The sequence below is a fragment of the Lathyrus oleraceus genome, chromosome 5 (assembly GCF_024323335.1).
Source record: "Lathyrus oleraceus cultivar Zhongwan6 chromosome 5, CAAS_Psat_ZW6_1.0, whole genome shotgun sequence".
NCBI lineage: Eukaryota > Viridiplantae > Streptophyta > Magnoliopsida > Fabales > Fabaceae > Lathyrus > Lathyrus oleraceus.
The window spans coordinates 156,995,647-157,010,094 of NC_066583.1; the positions used below are offsets into that span (position 1 = coordinate 156,995,647).

Below are 14,448 nucleotides of genomic sequence, written 5' to 3' on the forward strand. Positions count from 1 at the left end.
AAAGATAAAATGATCCTTAAAATTAACCTTTCAAAAATACTAAAATCAAAGGTGTTTTATCATCATCAGATACATTTTTCAAAATCACACCAAAACCTTTTCAAACCAAAATTAATCGCTTAAAATCCATTAACCTTTACAAATAAAATCAATAAACCCATTCCACAATCATTTTCAAAATCAACTTGGTCAACGCCAATCTCTTTTCTTTAATAAGCACCTCATATCATTTCAATTCACTTCGCGACACGAAACAAATGCTTGACCCAACATCAAACTTTTTTCCCAATTCAAAATAAAATACCTAACCATTATTAAATATCATTTCACAAAGGATGAAAAGGAAAATGGTCTAGAACATTCTATTCCTCTTCTCGATTGTTTGGATACACATTGTCTTACTCAAAATCATTTGAGCAATTGTCATCCAACAAAACACTCAACCAATCAAACTTATCTTTTCTCGTCCCCGTGCGATCAAAACCATTTTCACAAACAAAAGATGCTTCTTTCATTCCAAAATATGCAAACAAGCTTCGTTCCTACATGCACAATAAGTTAAAACGCTTTTTCGCTCGAATGTGACGAGAACAAACATGTGGGAATCTAGATTATGTTATCCATTCTGACGCGATGCTAATGTTCACTTCTCCATGTTTTAGGTAGCAAGTAATGTTTTTAGTTCGAATGCGACTAAGTATATTTTACTAAAATCGACCAACGAACAAAACACTTTCTATCTAAAACTATGTAGCCTTGAGCTCTCCATAGCACTTGGAGATACGTAGGAGCGAGATCAACAATCTCGTCAGACACATTAAAAGAAAACATTGTTGGGACCCCTTTTCTTTTCTTTTTACACTTTTTTATTACTTGAAGAAAACAATTAACATAAGCTAATACATTTCCCTTGCATAATCGATCCCCGAACCTGAATTTGGTTGCGACGACCATCTTCTTATCTTTAAAAAGTTTTTATCGATATTTTCCCCTTTCTCTTTTGGAATAAATAAAGTTCGGTGGTGACTTTGTTTGAATCATTTTCCACGAGCGTGTGAACGTCCCGTGAATGATCGTATTTTTCGAGATGTGACACCCTTCTTAGCCAAAAGGCCTGTGCTCCAATTCACTTATATGAAAATATGCTCAAATTCAATAGCTTCGAAGCTTTTGCCAACTCTTTGAATTTGTCTAAACAAATTGTAGCCATGCTCGTGCTTCTTTGCAGGATCTTAAAACATATCAGCCACCCCCACTTGTTATCCATTTGCACCACAATCTCCTTTAAGGCGTGCAACACGGATTCCTCTTGATCCATTCGGTCATCATATTTATTATTTTTTAGTTTGAGTTGCAAGAGATAATTGTTGGTGATGGGGCCTTTATGAATGCTTTTTCATTATAATTTTCATCCCTCTTAATATTTGATAATTGGTACTTTGACAAAAACATAATTATCATTTTTTCATTTATAACTAGATCACTCGTTATGGATACGAAGAAGTATAAATTTCGCCGTTAAATTTTCTATATCATTTTTCTAAAGTAAAATCAAAGTTTTTCTTATAAAAGAGAAGCTTGATGTCCAAGCTAAAAAGGTTAGAATGTGAAATTAATAAAAATATCAAAATTTCCCAATTATAATAAATTGTTTCTCAACTACAATCCAGATTTGAGTCTTGCTCTCCACGGCAATCCCTCGACTAACACATTGTTCGAAAAGTCAAGAAAATAGAACCAATTCATAGAAAACAAGAGAACGAATAAGCCTGAAAATAAGCACTTTTTCAATGCTTTTTCTTGGCAATGTAAAATAGTACTCCTACTAATTTACTCACCCAATTTCTGCGAATAATAACGACCACTGCCAACTGGTCCCACACATTTCCTCACCCATTATCAAATCCAAACTTAATCACTTCTTTTTCGTCTCAACTCAACTGAAAAAGAAAAAAAAAACACAAACACACAAACACAATCTTTTGTTTTCATTAACACCGCTACCTAGTACTACTACAACAACATGATAACATCTTCTCAAACACACACTGAAGCTGCAAAAACCGAACAAATCATCACCGAATTCTTCGCCAAAAGCCTCCATATAATACTAGAATCAAGGGCACTTTCTGCTTCATCGCGTAACTTCAGCACCCTCTCTTCACCATCTTCAACCTCTTCATCATCATCCTCCAGCGTTCGTCCCAGAGATAAATGGTTCAATCTTGCTCTTAGAGAATGTCCTACAGCGCTTGAAAACGCTGACCTATGGCGCCACAACAATCTTCACCCGATTGTGGTGGATATTGTTTTGGTCCACAGAACCATGCAATTGGACCTGAAAGAACGAAACCCTTTTGAGGAATTTGGAGTTGGGGGTTCACAGAGTGAAAAGATTGTAGAGAGATGGGTGATTCAATATGAAAGCAGAAAAACTAGGGATTGTTCTAGTTCAAGCAGTACAAGAAGGTCAAGTAACACTTTTTTACAAAATTTGTATAAGAAATCTACTTTACTTATAAGGTCTTTGTATGCTAGTGTTAGGCTTTTACCTGCTTATAAGATTTTCAAGGAGCTTAATTCTTCTGCAAATGTCTGTGCTTTTACTCTTGCTCATCGTGTATCTACTTTTTTTGAACCTTTTACCTCTAAACAAGAGTCTGAAATGCTCAAATTTGTGTTCACACCTGTGGATACTTTGTCTGGTAGGTTATGTCTTTCGGTACTGTATTGTCAGTGTGTTTCTGATGTGAGTTCTGAATCGTCAACTCCTTTATCTCCACGAGTTATAACTGATTATGTCGGTAGTCCTATGACCGAGCGGTTGATGCGGTTTCCGTCACTACCGGTGGTTAGAATGCCATTACACGGCTCTCCATCATCGCTGCCGTTTTCGAGGAGACATAGTTGGAGTTATGAAAATTGTAGAGCATCGCCTCCTCCCGCAAATTATTATTCGCCTTCGCCTACTCATTCGGAATCGCAGACATTGGTTTCTAATGCTAGTTATCAATGTTATCCACCACCCTCTAGTTTGCCTCCTCATCCAAGTGAAATGGCTTTGCTTCACAAGAAGAATGTGAATTTCGATGATTACTATCTCTCGCCAAATTTCTCTCCATCTCCCTCACCTTCTTCATCATCTCCAATCTATCATTTGGGATCATTACCTTCAAAAACACTTTTACGATCCGAAAGTGCTCCGGTCAACATACCAAATGCTGAAGTTGCTAATTCGCCTGGACATACAAGTAGGCATAATTTGCCACCATCTACTCCCATTAGAATTTCAAGGTGTACTTCTGAGACAGATAGGAGTAGGAATCTTATGCAATTGTGCACACCAGCTGAGAAGGTATATATGCTGTATCATATACTAAATTACTGATCACATTGGATGCTTTTTTATCTTATGGTTGGTTTTTACTCTGCATAGATGTGTTCTCTTAGAAAAGATGAGTCTCAAAAGTATTCTGGAGTGAAGATAGCACCTAGCAGCTCGCCACAGATTTCATTTTCCAGGAGCTCTAGCAGGTCTTATCAGGATGATTTTGATGATACTGATTTTATTTGTCCTTTTGACGTGGATGATGACGATACAACAGACCCAGGCAGCAGGTACTTTCTGACAGAAATTCATAGGGATTTATGCTACATTGTCAATTTTCTGTTATAAGTAGTGGATGCTTTGTAGGGTGGTGTTTTAATTCCTTAAAAGTATGATATAGCTGATAGATTGTGATCATATAGATAAAGGGGAACCTTCAACCCAGTACTGCAAAAATATTACCATGTCAGGGTTCATGAAGGGATGGATCTCTTATGGATCAATTGCTAGATTGTGACCATTTGTTTAGTATTGTTTTCAGTGAGGGTGAATCTGTTAGGTACCAAATATGTGTGTGTAGGCCCAATTGTCCTAGGCCTATTTGGAGTTCTAAGATCATGCTTCTAGGCACAAATGCTGAGTGGATTAGGTTGCAACTCGCACGTGAGTGAGTATCTTAGAATTTCCATGCTATATGATTGAACTCTGATGCTAATATTTTCTAGTTCAACTACTGATTGTTTTCCAGTGACCTTAAAGGGAGTAAAGTAAAAAGGGGAAAAATTGATTAAGAATTAGATAACAAAGCAAAACCCGAAATAAAATAAGTGCTATTCTTTATTTTTCAATTGCTATCTACGTTGAATTGTTTTTTACTTGGAGGGGGATCAAATGAAAACAGTATGATTCTCACTCTTCTTCGTCCTTTCTGCTTTAGATATTGACATAATTACTAACACCATTGCATTTTGATTTTCATGAATATTTTTGGCTTCACCTTACTAGTGGTGAAGATTATATATCTTTGTGTTTTTCTTCGAAAGTTACATCATGTAGAATCACTTCTTAAAATTGTGCTATTTTTAAATTTTTATGTATTTTTCTACTAATTCTTTAGTTTACAAAAATTCCATCTATTTGAGTTAGCTTTATGCTATAAAACCATTCCGTCTCCAGAGATGTTAGACATGGTTGAGTAGACAAAATAACAAAATCACCATGGTACTGTTTATCCTTACACTTACTCAGATTTGATTAGAGTGAAAGATGAAAATGCACATCATTTATGCACTAGTTTTAGTTGTAGATAGGGCACGTGTTCTTTCCTGAACCTCTGTCTTTACTCAGTGGGACTATTTGTTTAAGCTTTAAAAACCGTGATTTTGTGTAAAACAAAAAGCCAAATTTCTTTTGCTTACAGTTATAAAACGCAGTTATAATTCATTTTTATATACTTGGCACTATGTGGTTTCACAATAGGGTGAAGTTTTGACCTTCTCAAACCAACTAAAACTCGACTGCCAGGTTGAGAGTAGTTTTGAGCGGATGGGTTTCGTTTTGTGGCTTAGATTTTCTTGGAAATATGATCAAAGCATTTGTATTCCTTTAGGTTGGATGCAAAATCAATAAAAACACATTTTCTTGCTCTAGGCTGTTTCCCTCGGTTGGTTTTGTGAATATGTACAAAAACATTACACCCAAATATTTTCAGGGGTAGAATGTATGAGAGCCTTTTATTTGGAAAATCACTTGTGAAACGTCAAATGAAGTTCTAAAATTCAAGGTTTTGCTAGGCATTCTATTTATCTAAAGGGTTACAGTAAGAATAGTCACACCCGAAATCTACTTTGGATCCTTATTCTGAAACAATAATGCCCTAGCAACTACAAGATGTTTATTTCGTTTAGCCAATCTATTTTTGTTGTGGGTGTCAACACAAGAACTCTGACGAATAAAAACTCATTTAAGTGTTTGTTATAATATTCCGTTCCATTATCATCACGAACAAATTCGATTTTCACTTGAAATTGTGTTAGAACGTAGAACCATTGGAATTATTTTGAATATACTTTCAACCTCCGGTTTTGTTTTCATTATGTAAACCTATGTTATACAACTGAGATCATTTACCAAGATGATAAACCATATTTTCCATTTGGTGTGAGGTCTCTGCAAGATATCCCCAAACATCTCTATGAATTCAGGGGAATGGAATAAATGGTTCGTGAGCATGAAGAGAATAGGACGAGCGGTGATGCCAAATTGACAAACTTTGCAAGAAAACCGAGTTTTGATTTTTTTTCCTCCTAAAAATTTAGGAAATAAGTGCTTCAAACACAAAATATTGGGTGCCCTAGCCCATAATGTCATAGGCATTATTTCTTCAACTTTATGAACTAGAAATGAATCAAATCAATCATTCTGAAATTTCTCCTTAAGACCAGCCTTATCTTCAAAGAGATAGAGTATTTGCTAGTGTAGTTTACCCAAACAGTCCCTACTGGACTTGTAACAAACTGTAATTAACTGTCCAGAGTCAGCATACTCTAGTTACACTATATAAACACTCACATTCATCAGTTGTGTAACTAACTTTCTCATTTTGAGAAATATCAAATAACATAAATGCAAACTCTCTTTCTCTCTCTTATTCAATTTCTCTCTTTCTAATATGGTATATAGAGCTTGAAACGATCTTCAACCATGTCTGAAGGTGATTCAACTCAAACCGCGCTCAGTATCAGCCCAAAGAAGATCTTCAAGCCGTTCGCACAACAAATCACAATCAAACTTGATGACGACAATTTTTCGTTTTTGGAAGCAACAGACCGAAGGTATGCGCACACTCATAAACTCCATCGATATCTGGTAGATCCAGTAATTCCTCCGCATTATCTCACTGAAGATGATCACAACAGTGACATAGAAAATCCTGCATATCATGTGGGAGCAACAGGATTTGCTTCTCTTGACGTGACTTCTCACAAAGTTGTCCAACGTCGTGCTTCCTCGCGTCGTTAGATGCGTTCATTCACATTAGATGTGGGATGAAATTAACAAAAGTATTTTTGCATACACCAATGCGAAATTCAGGAAACTTCAATATGAATTGAAGTCGATCTCAGGTGAGAAAACAAAATCTTGCTAGAATTCAGAACATTGTTGATGTTCTTGATTCAATTGTTGATCCTGTATCACATTGTAATCAATTAGAAGCTGATTTAGATGGATTACCAGATGATTATAGTGCTCTTGCATTTATTATTCAATCTTGTGTTGTTATGCGTCCAATCATTGAACTTGAGTCAATGTTACCCTTACATGAGTCTAAACTTGACAAGATGAAGAAATTTGTGTTATCCGAACCTCTTTTAGTTAACATTACAAAAGGCACAATCTCAGCATCTGATGCTGCGCTTCAACCTATTTCTGCTCCTAATTCTGCACCTCAACAGTGGAATGGATCTCAATTCACTGGAAATCGTGCTAATCGTGGTGGTTGTACCTTTAATCGTGGCAGAGGAGGTTGATTTGGAGGACGATTCAAAGTTCAACAGGTAATGTTGCTAGTGTGTGCTATCATAGGCACTCATCTATGATGCCTTCAACCTGGAATGCACCTCAACAATTGAATGGAGCTCCCTCATTTGACTGGAATCAGTGGACAAATAGCCAAAATCAACGGATGCCTAACTCTAATAAGTGGCAAGCTTCATCTACATGAGGACCGCCACCTAGTTTTGTCTCTAGACCTACTCTCACCCCTCAACATAGTCAACCTTAAGCTTATCTTACAAGCACTCATATTGATAATCACAACAACATATCTATTCAACCTAATCAACACTGGTATCCAGACTCATGAGCAACACACCGTGTGACTAACAATTCTGATTTCCTACTTGATGGTGTTAATCTTCTAGGATCTGATCAAGTTCTCCTTGGCAATGGTCAAGGTTTGTCCATAACCTCTATTGGTTCCACACATTTTTGCTCATCTTATAAAGCACACACATATTTGACCCTTAAGGATCTACTTCTTGTTCATGATATTACAAAGAATCTTATCTCATTTAGCAAATTTGCATAGGATAACAATGTATTCTTAAAATTTGCAAAGGATACATTTGGTCTCTAGTTGTCTATCTCACTCAATTTATCATGCACCTTTTGATTTGTTGTTTGCTGGTGTATAGGGGACCAACACATATGATTTCTTCTTTTGGATATAAATATCGACTCACTTTTGTAGATGCTTGCATGGTTGTCAAGACCTCAATCTAGATCTTAAAATCTTACGATTTTACGATCTCACCCACCCCCAATGATCTCGATCTTATGTAGAATTGTGTTGTAGCCAAATTGTGAAAAAATCGTAAAACCATTGATTACGTGCGATCTTGGCCAGTTCCGGACACGATCGGTCGTTTCTGGCCACCATCATTACTAGCCTAGAAGAATGACAAGATGCCTAGGTGCAACAATTACGGTTTGGCAGAGGCCATTTTCTCTAGAATACACTTGCCTACCAAAATATCATGTAAAAAATTTTCAAATATATAGTATTATTTTTTATTTTAGTAATATCTTACGATTTTTGTTACGATCTTGCTACCCCCTATCGATCTTACAAAAATAATTGGGTAGGATCTTCCTATCTTAGTGACGATCTTATGTTTTATGATCTTACTATCCCCTCCTAATCTTATACAAGATCCCGATCTTGACAACCTTGGATGCTTGTACTAATATACCTGGGTGTTTCCACTCAAACTGAAGTCTTCATCACTGATGCTGAAGTACAATTCAGTACTAAGGTGAGAACAGTGCAAATAATTGGCGGTGGAGAGTTTTAGGCTCTCACCTCCCTATTTCATGCCAAAGGCATAGCCCACAGACATCACCAAAATAACTCTTTAGAATGTAAGCACATGCATGTGGTAGAAACAAGCCTCACACACCTTGCTCAAGCTAGCAAGCCTCTCAAATCTTGGGACTATGCTTGTTAACTGCAATTTACAGGAGGCGTACTGCTATCTTAGACACGAACTCTCCCTATTTCATGCTCTATAAGCAAGTCCATGACTGTAATTCCTTAAAGTCTTGGCGTGCTTGACTTTCTCTCCAAGGAATTCATTTTCTTTGGATATTCATCAAGTCACAGAATACAAGTGGCTTGCAACCAATGGCAGAATTTACATCTCCAAAGATGTACTTTTCAATGAAATTAAGTTTCCCTTTCCTCAACTTTTTCCAAGTCCCAACAGTTACCATCAACAAGCCCAATCAAACATTTATCACTTCACCCTTTTCACTTAAACTCCATCAAATTGTAACTAACTGTGCACCAAATTTAGCAAAGTTCATCAGTTGCACCTTCAACCTCACAAAAATACCTCACCTTCACCAATATCTCAAAATTCCCAACCCTCACCATATCATACTTCAACTACATCTCAAACCTCTCAACACTCCCAAAATCATCACTCACTTTCACCTACATCTCCAAACTCTCAACCATCACAAAGTCACACTTCACCTTCACTTACATCTCCAAACACACAAAATCATACTCTCCCTGAACCTAACACAAATTCCACATCTGACATCATCTCTTCTATATCTACTGCAACTTCTGTACTTGAACCTACACCTCTCCCCTTTCTTTATCCTATTTTGATCATTTTATAACCTGCACGAGTGTACTATATGCATAAAACAGTTTTGAACATTCTGTCATATGATTTGGGGCTTCAAAATCGTTGATCCATGGAGCTTTAGAGTAAGATTTAGTACTAAGGAGAACAGAAGAGAAAGAGAAACCTTTTTGAGCTAAGAGGGTGGAGAAACTGACATTTTTGTTGTTAAAGTTTATATAGGTACTCTACTCATTCCTTAGTGAAAGGAGATGATTCATAATTTCCTTTTTGCTTCATATTTTCTTCACTTGCAGCTTGGAAAGCCTGACCCTCTCAATTTGGCTTTTTCAAGTTGGGTGATTTTCTATGAAATTTTGAGTAGGTTTCCTTAGCGTGCCACGGCTGTCTACATTGATCACACCAAGGCTGCTTCATTCTTTCTCCTGGTTCATGTTCCCTTGCGACCAATGCAAAACTTTCTGCCTATTGAATCTTTATATCATCAGAGTGCTGCAGCATAACATTTCTCCTAGACTCCTCCCTCCTCACTTCAGTGAACACTTCCCGCATTGAAGTCACAGGTTTCAGCCTAGAATTCTGCCACGAACTCCATCAAGTCCGGCTAGAAACATGTAGACTCTATCATTCTCTTTTTTTTAATCTAGTTGTATCGTTGGGATTTTCAGATATGGCAGGGGCTGATATAGTTCCAGAGCTGCCAGAATATTGGAAGACGTAGTGGAGGAGGCCGAGTCCTTGTTCTCATCCTTTTCTGGGGAGATATGCTCTCTAGTCATGGTAGTTTTTTCATAGAGTCCTTGTTCTCATCCTTTTCATAGATATGCTCTCTAATCAGAGATGACAACATACATTTACACACATGTTTCTACCAAGATTCGAGAGCTTGACCTCTTTCCGTCCCAAATATTCAAGAGTAGGTCTCTCCCTTTCCAAAACTTGAATTCCCAGAACTTGAATTCAACCCCCACTTCTGAGTTTTTCACCGTAGTTCTCATCCTCCACATTTTCCTCCAATAACAAGACTTGAAATTGTTTGTTTGCACATACATGTTCAGGGCTAAAAGTGTTTTATATTGCAATTCTGCATATGTCAACCTTCTAAAGCCTTTGCCTTTGAAAAAAAAGTTTGGTCGTGACTAATTTGCCTCACATGTGAAACTTGCAGTAATGAAAACAGTCTGTGGAATGGATGACTTTTATATTTCAGAATCACATGTCACAGTCCTGCTATTGTCGTAGTTTTCAAAGGTTGGTTCACCAACAGAACCTGTACCCCCATTCCCTTTATTTAACAAGCTATTTTTCTCATCCAGCCTTTGTGCACAATCGATCAATTCAGTCATTCGTTCTACGTGATGCAGTTTCAATATTTCCCTTATTACATCTTTGAGTCCATTAAAAAATATTCCTTTTAAATAAGATGGTTCAACACAGCTCAGGGGGTCTGCATAAAACTCAACCCTCCCTATATTCTTCCACTATTCCAGTTTGTTTTAGGCTCAACAACAATTCAAAGGGACTTTGGATCATTGAGGGTTGGAAGCGTTTTGAGTATGGCTATTCTGAATTCCTCCCAAATCAATTTTGGTGTAGAAAACTCCCACCATTGATTCCAAGCAAGTGCTTTGCCCTCCATGGCTACCATCGCCACCTGCAATCTCTCTTTTTCCTCCACTTGCTTTAGGTCAAAGTAATGCTCAACACAATTTAACCAACTGTAAGCATCAGCTCCTTCAAAAGTTGGAGTTCCCAGTTTTTGCCATCTTTTTTTAGCAAAACCGTGGAGGACGGTGATTCACAGACGCATCCTCTCCATCTGAATTGCTCTCGCTGTGTCGTGTTCCTCCTGGACTTTGGCGCCTTGTGCGACAAACGGTTTCGACTAATTCTGCTATTTTCCGTCTAACATTCATGCGCCCCACACAGTTTTCTTCACGTTGTTTCTCCATTATTTCCCTCATGGCCAACAACGCTTCAAAACCCCGTTCTAATAGTTTAATTTGTGCCTCCATCTCGCTTCTGGTAATCACCATCAAAACAACAAGGATCGTAGTGCTCTGATACCAATTGATAGAAACTGATACTAATAGGAAGTATTTGTGAATAAAAACTGAATATTATTGATTAATCTCTGGAGAAACGTTCCCAATCAAAGATGATAACATACGTTTACACATTCTTACCATGATTCGAGAGCTTGGCCTCTCCCCTTCCCAAATTGTCGAGAGTTGGGTCTCTCCCTTTCCAAATTCCACTATGAATTTCTAAGATAAAATTGTCCCATTATTGTTACACACCACCCAGAACTGATTAGGCATAAATAATTAGATAATTAATGGCTGATCACAGCATTAACGCCCCATAACTAGCAGTCACTGTCCCATTAAGTAACTGCGCCATAACTATCAGTAATTTTTTCATAACTGGAATAATCAGTTTTGCTATGCACATTATCATTGTTTAAAACCATTCTGTTAGCCAGTTCTTTTTATGCTGTTCTTAAGATTGTTTTTTTACCGGATAAAGAAAAAAGGCTAGAGGGACTATGGTAACATGATGTTAATAACTTGACATTGATACTTGTTCTGACTGCTCATTATTACTACAAAGTTGAAATTAACCGATAAGCTCTTTTCGTTCAGATTTTAAATAGTTTATTTGTACAATCTGGCAATCTTTTCTCTGTTTTGTTGAGTTATATTATATATGAAAGATCTTTACTCTATTAGTTTAAAATTTTTCACATGTTTCCTTATGCATCCAATAGAGCGGAATCTTTCGATCACGGTGATCTGACTCAATTACTTGAAGCTGGTAGATTCCTTCCAATCAGAAAGTCCCAAGGTGCAGCTGTTGGTGCACTTGTAAATATGTTGAAGAAAGCAGCACCTCTTCATCAAGACTTCTCCTCTACACGTGAAAACACTTCTCAGGACACGCGTCCTGAAACCCGGAAGAGCAATAACGTTCAAGAGCCTAACCAGATTCTGGATACCCTATCACCGGTGAGCATAATGTCTTATGGTAATAGGAAAACAACAAATGATGCATTGGAAGAGTTTCATAGTTATAGAGAAATGAAAAACATGTTGCTTAAGCCGCACGGTGGTGGTGCGTGTTGTGATTGATGATGACTCGTGATTTTGTTTTTGCCAAACTCATTGTCAATCCAAATATGTACATAGTTCTTTGTGTCTGCGGCGACTTTTGATGCAATATGTACAGTTACAAAATATATGTTGTTCATTTTGTTAATATATATGTTAAGTGAATATACATAAAAGTGTATATTTAATATATGAATAAAATCGTTGTGGTATAAAAATAAAATGTTGATTCCTATCTGCAATGAAATCTTATCCTGATTGAAGGAAAAGCACATGCATGAAATGAAGTATAAGAAACAAAGTTAAAGAAAATGAAATCTTTTTGTTTTGCTACTGATATGACATTGACTCTTACCCTTATCTCTATCTGAGATTATGGGTCCACATCCAGAATGAACCATCACCATATTATTAGTAGTGATATCCAACCCACAAGGTAGCTAGTAGTAGTGGCCATGGAATAGCAAAGTGATTGATTTGATTAATATCTAATAGAGAATTATTGAAAAAAGATTGTGATCTATGTAACCACTTAGGCATATGGGAAGATGGTGAAACAAAACAATGCTCCTGCCGACGGACTTCTCTTCTAATCCAATACATACTACACCACTAACATTTTCAAACATATTATTATTACTTGTAAAATACTCATAAATTGGGCGGAACCGACATGTTCAATTTCAGTTGAATTGATTTGACTAATCACTTGTAATTAGTTGCTCTATGGGATTCTGAATATTGTAAAGGCCACTAGCCACATTTGCATGCTGTGTAAAAGAATTTGTTAATAACGTTGGGGTGATTGTCGATAGACCGATGATGAAATTGCGAAAGATTAAAGTCACAAAGGTGTAGTTGATTGAAGTTGGATTAATGATTGAAAGTGAATGAAGTGATGGTCGTTGATGATCGGAATAGTGGTTCAAATGGTTGTTAGCGTGCGTCTGTTGTGGTCAAATTGTGATTTGAGATAGATAGAATGATGTTTGTGATTTGAGATAGATAGAATGATGTTTAATGGTGGTCGGAACACTAGCTACCAATATGTTCATCATTCTGACTAATGAGAATCACCAGTGTTAACACCATTTTAACCATCGTCAACCATCATCCGATAAACCACCAACTACAATTAGACACCACTTTGACCACTACCAATCACAATTAGACACAACTTCGATCACTACTAAACACTACTTTAGCAATTGTTTCATCGCTGACTACCACTATTATGATCGCCACCACGACCGTCATTCTAACCACCCGTCATCACCATTCCATCCCCTTTCAATCATCAATCATTCCAACACTGACAACCATTTTAACCACTCTGATCACCACTATGCCTAACAGACCCCTACTCCGACCATGTCGACCATTGTACGATTAATGTCAATCACCACTTCATCCATCTTCAATCATTAATATGATCAATATAGACCACATAATAACTATGATTATAAATTCTTAATATCACTGACCATTTTCAATCACCTCTGGTTATCAATCTAACTAGTATCACTTACTAATATGACAATTAATAAAGCCACCATTTTTACTACCAATGATAACTATTCATACAACTTTGTACCAACAACCACCATTTTTTAAAATTACAAAACTATAAATTGGTTTATGGACCACTCACAACAAGACCTTAGTTGTTCTTATTTCCAATACTCTTCTTATTAGTTAGGAGATTTTTTTTTATCCCACACTATGAAAAATTCAAAATGCCCCTCAGATTTCAGAGATGCATCTCCGGACGCACTTTGTCTTAAGTCAAAACGTTAACTGATTCAGAGATGCATCTCCGGACGCACATTGTCTTAAGTCAAAACGTTAACTGATTCGGAGATGCATCTCCGGATGCACCTTGTCTTAAGTCAAAACGTTAACTGATTCGGAGATGCATCTTTGAAATATTTCAAAATACACCCCATGTATCCCTCTATAAATACCCATTTTAAAAATTCATTGATCTGAAGAAGCGTCTTCGTTTAATAATTACGAAGATGCATCTCCGTAAATAGTCAAAACAATACAAGTTAAGTTAGTTTATGGTTACTCAAATGAAAATGACGATTTATAAATGTTAAGGCCCCTGTTATATGTCATACAATCGATATGCAAAAAATGACATAAATTTAAATGCTAAAATAAGTCAACAGCCGATACACAATAAAGTTGATATACACAATATAGTCAAAATAATTCAAAATAAAATACAATCGAGAATAAATCCAAAATATAAATACTATCAACTACTATGTATATCGGACTACAGTTCACCGAGCTCCTTTGCACCCTGTCCTCAGACGCTGTCTTCGGTACATTAGTGCCTCTCGTG

At 36.8% G+C, this 14,448-nt stretch overlaps 1 protein-coding gene across 1 annotated transcript; it reads left to right on the forward strand.

The window, feature by feature from the left end:
* The first annotated feature begins 1,790 nt into the window (after positions 1 to 1,790).
* LOC127079874 (autophagy-related protein 13b) lies at positions 1,791 to 12,296 on the forward strand. Its single transcript, XM_051020229.1, has 3 exons — positions 1,791 to 3,355; positions 3,437 to 3,618; positions 11,756 to 12,296. The coding sequence occupies exons 1-3, from the start codon at positions 2,024 to 2,026 to the stop codon at positions 12,114 to 12,116; spliced, it is 1,875 nt and encodes a 624-aa protein (XP_050876186.1). The 5' UTR covers positions 1,791 to 2,023; the 3' UTR covers positions 12,117 to 12,296.
* Positions 12,297 to 14,448: the final 2,152 nt, after the last annotated feature.

Bases quoted from the DNA above. Each gene is read 5' to 3' on its own strand.
- LOC127079874 (XM_051020229.1), top strand. From the start codon at position 2,024: ATGATAACATCTTCTCAAACACACACTGAAGCTGCAAAAACCGAACAA. The intron at 3,356-3,436 runs GTATATATGCTG...TACTCTGCATAG, and splicing joins TGTGCACACCAGCTGAGAAG to ATGTGTTCTCTTAGAAAAGA. The intron at 3,619-11,755 runs GTACTTTCTGAC...TGCATCCAATAG, and splicing joins ACAACAGACCCAGGCAGCAG to AGCGGAATCTTTCGATCACG.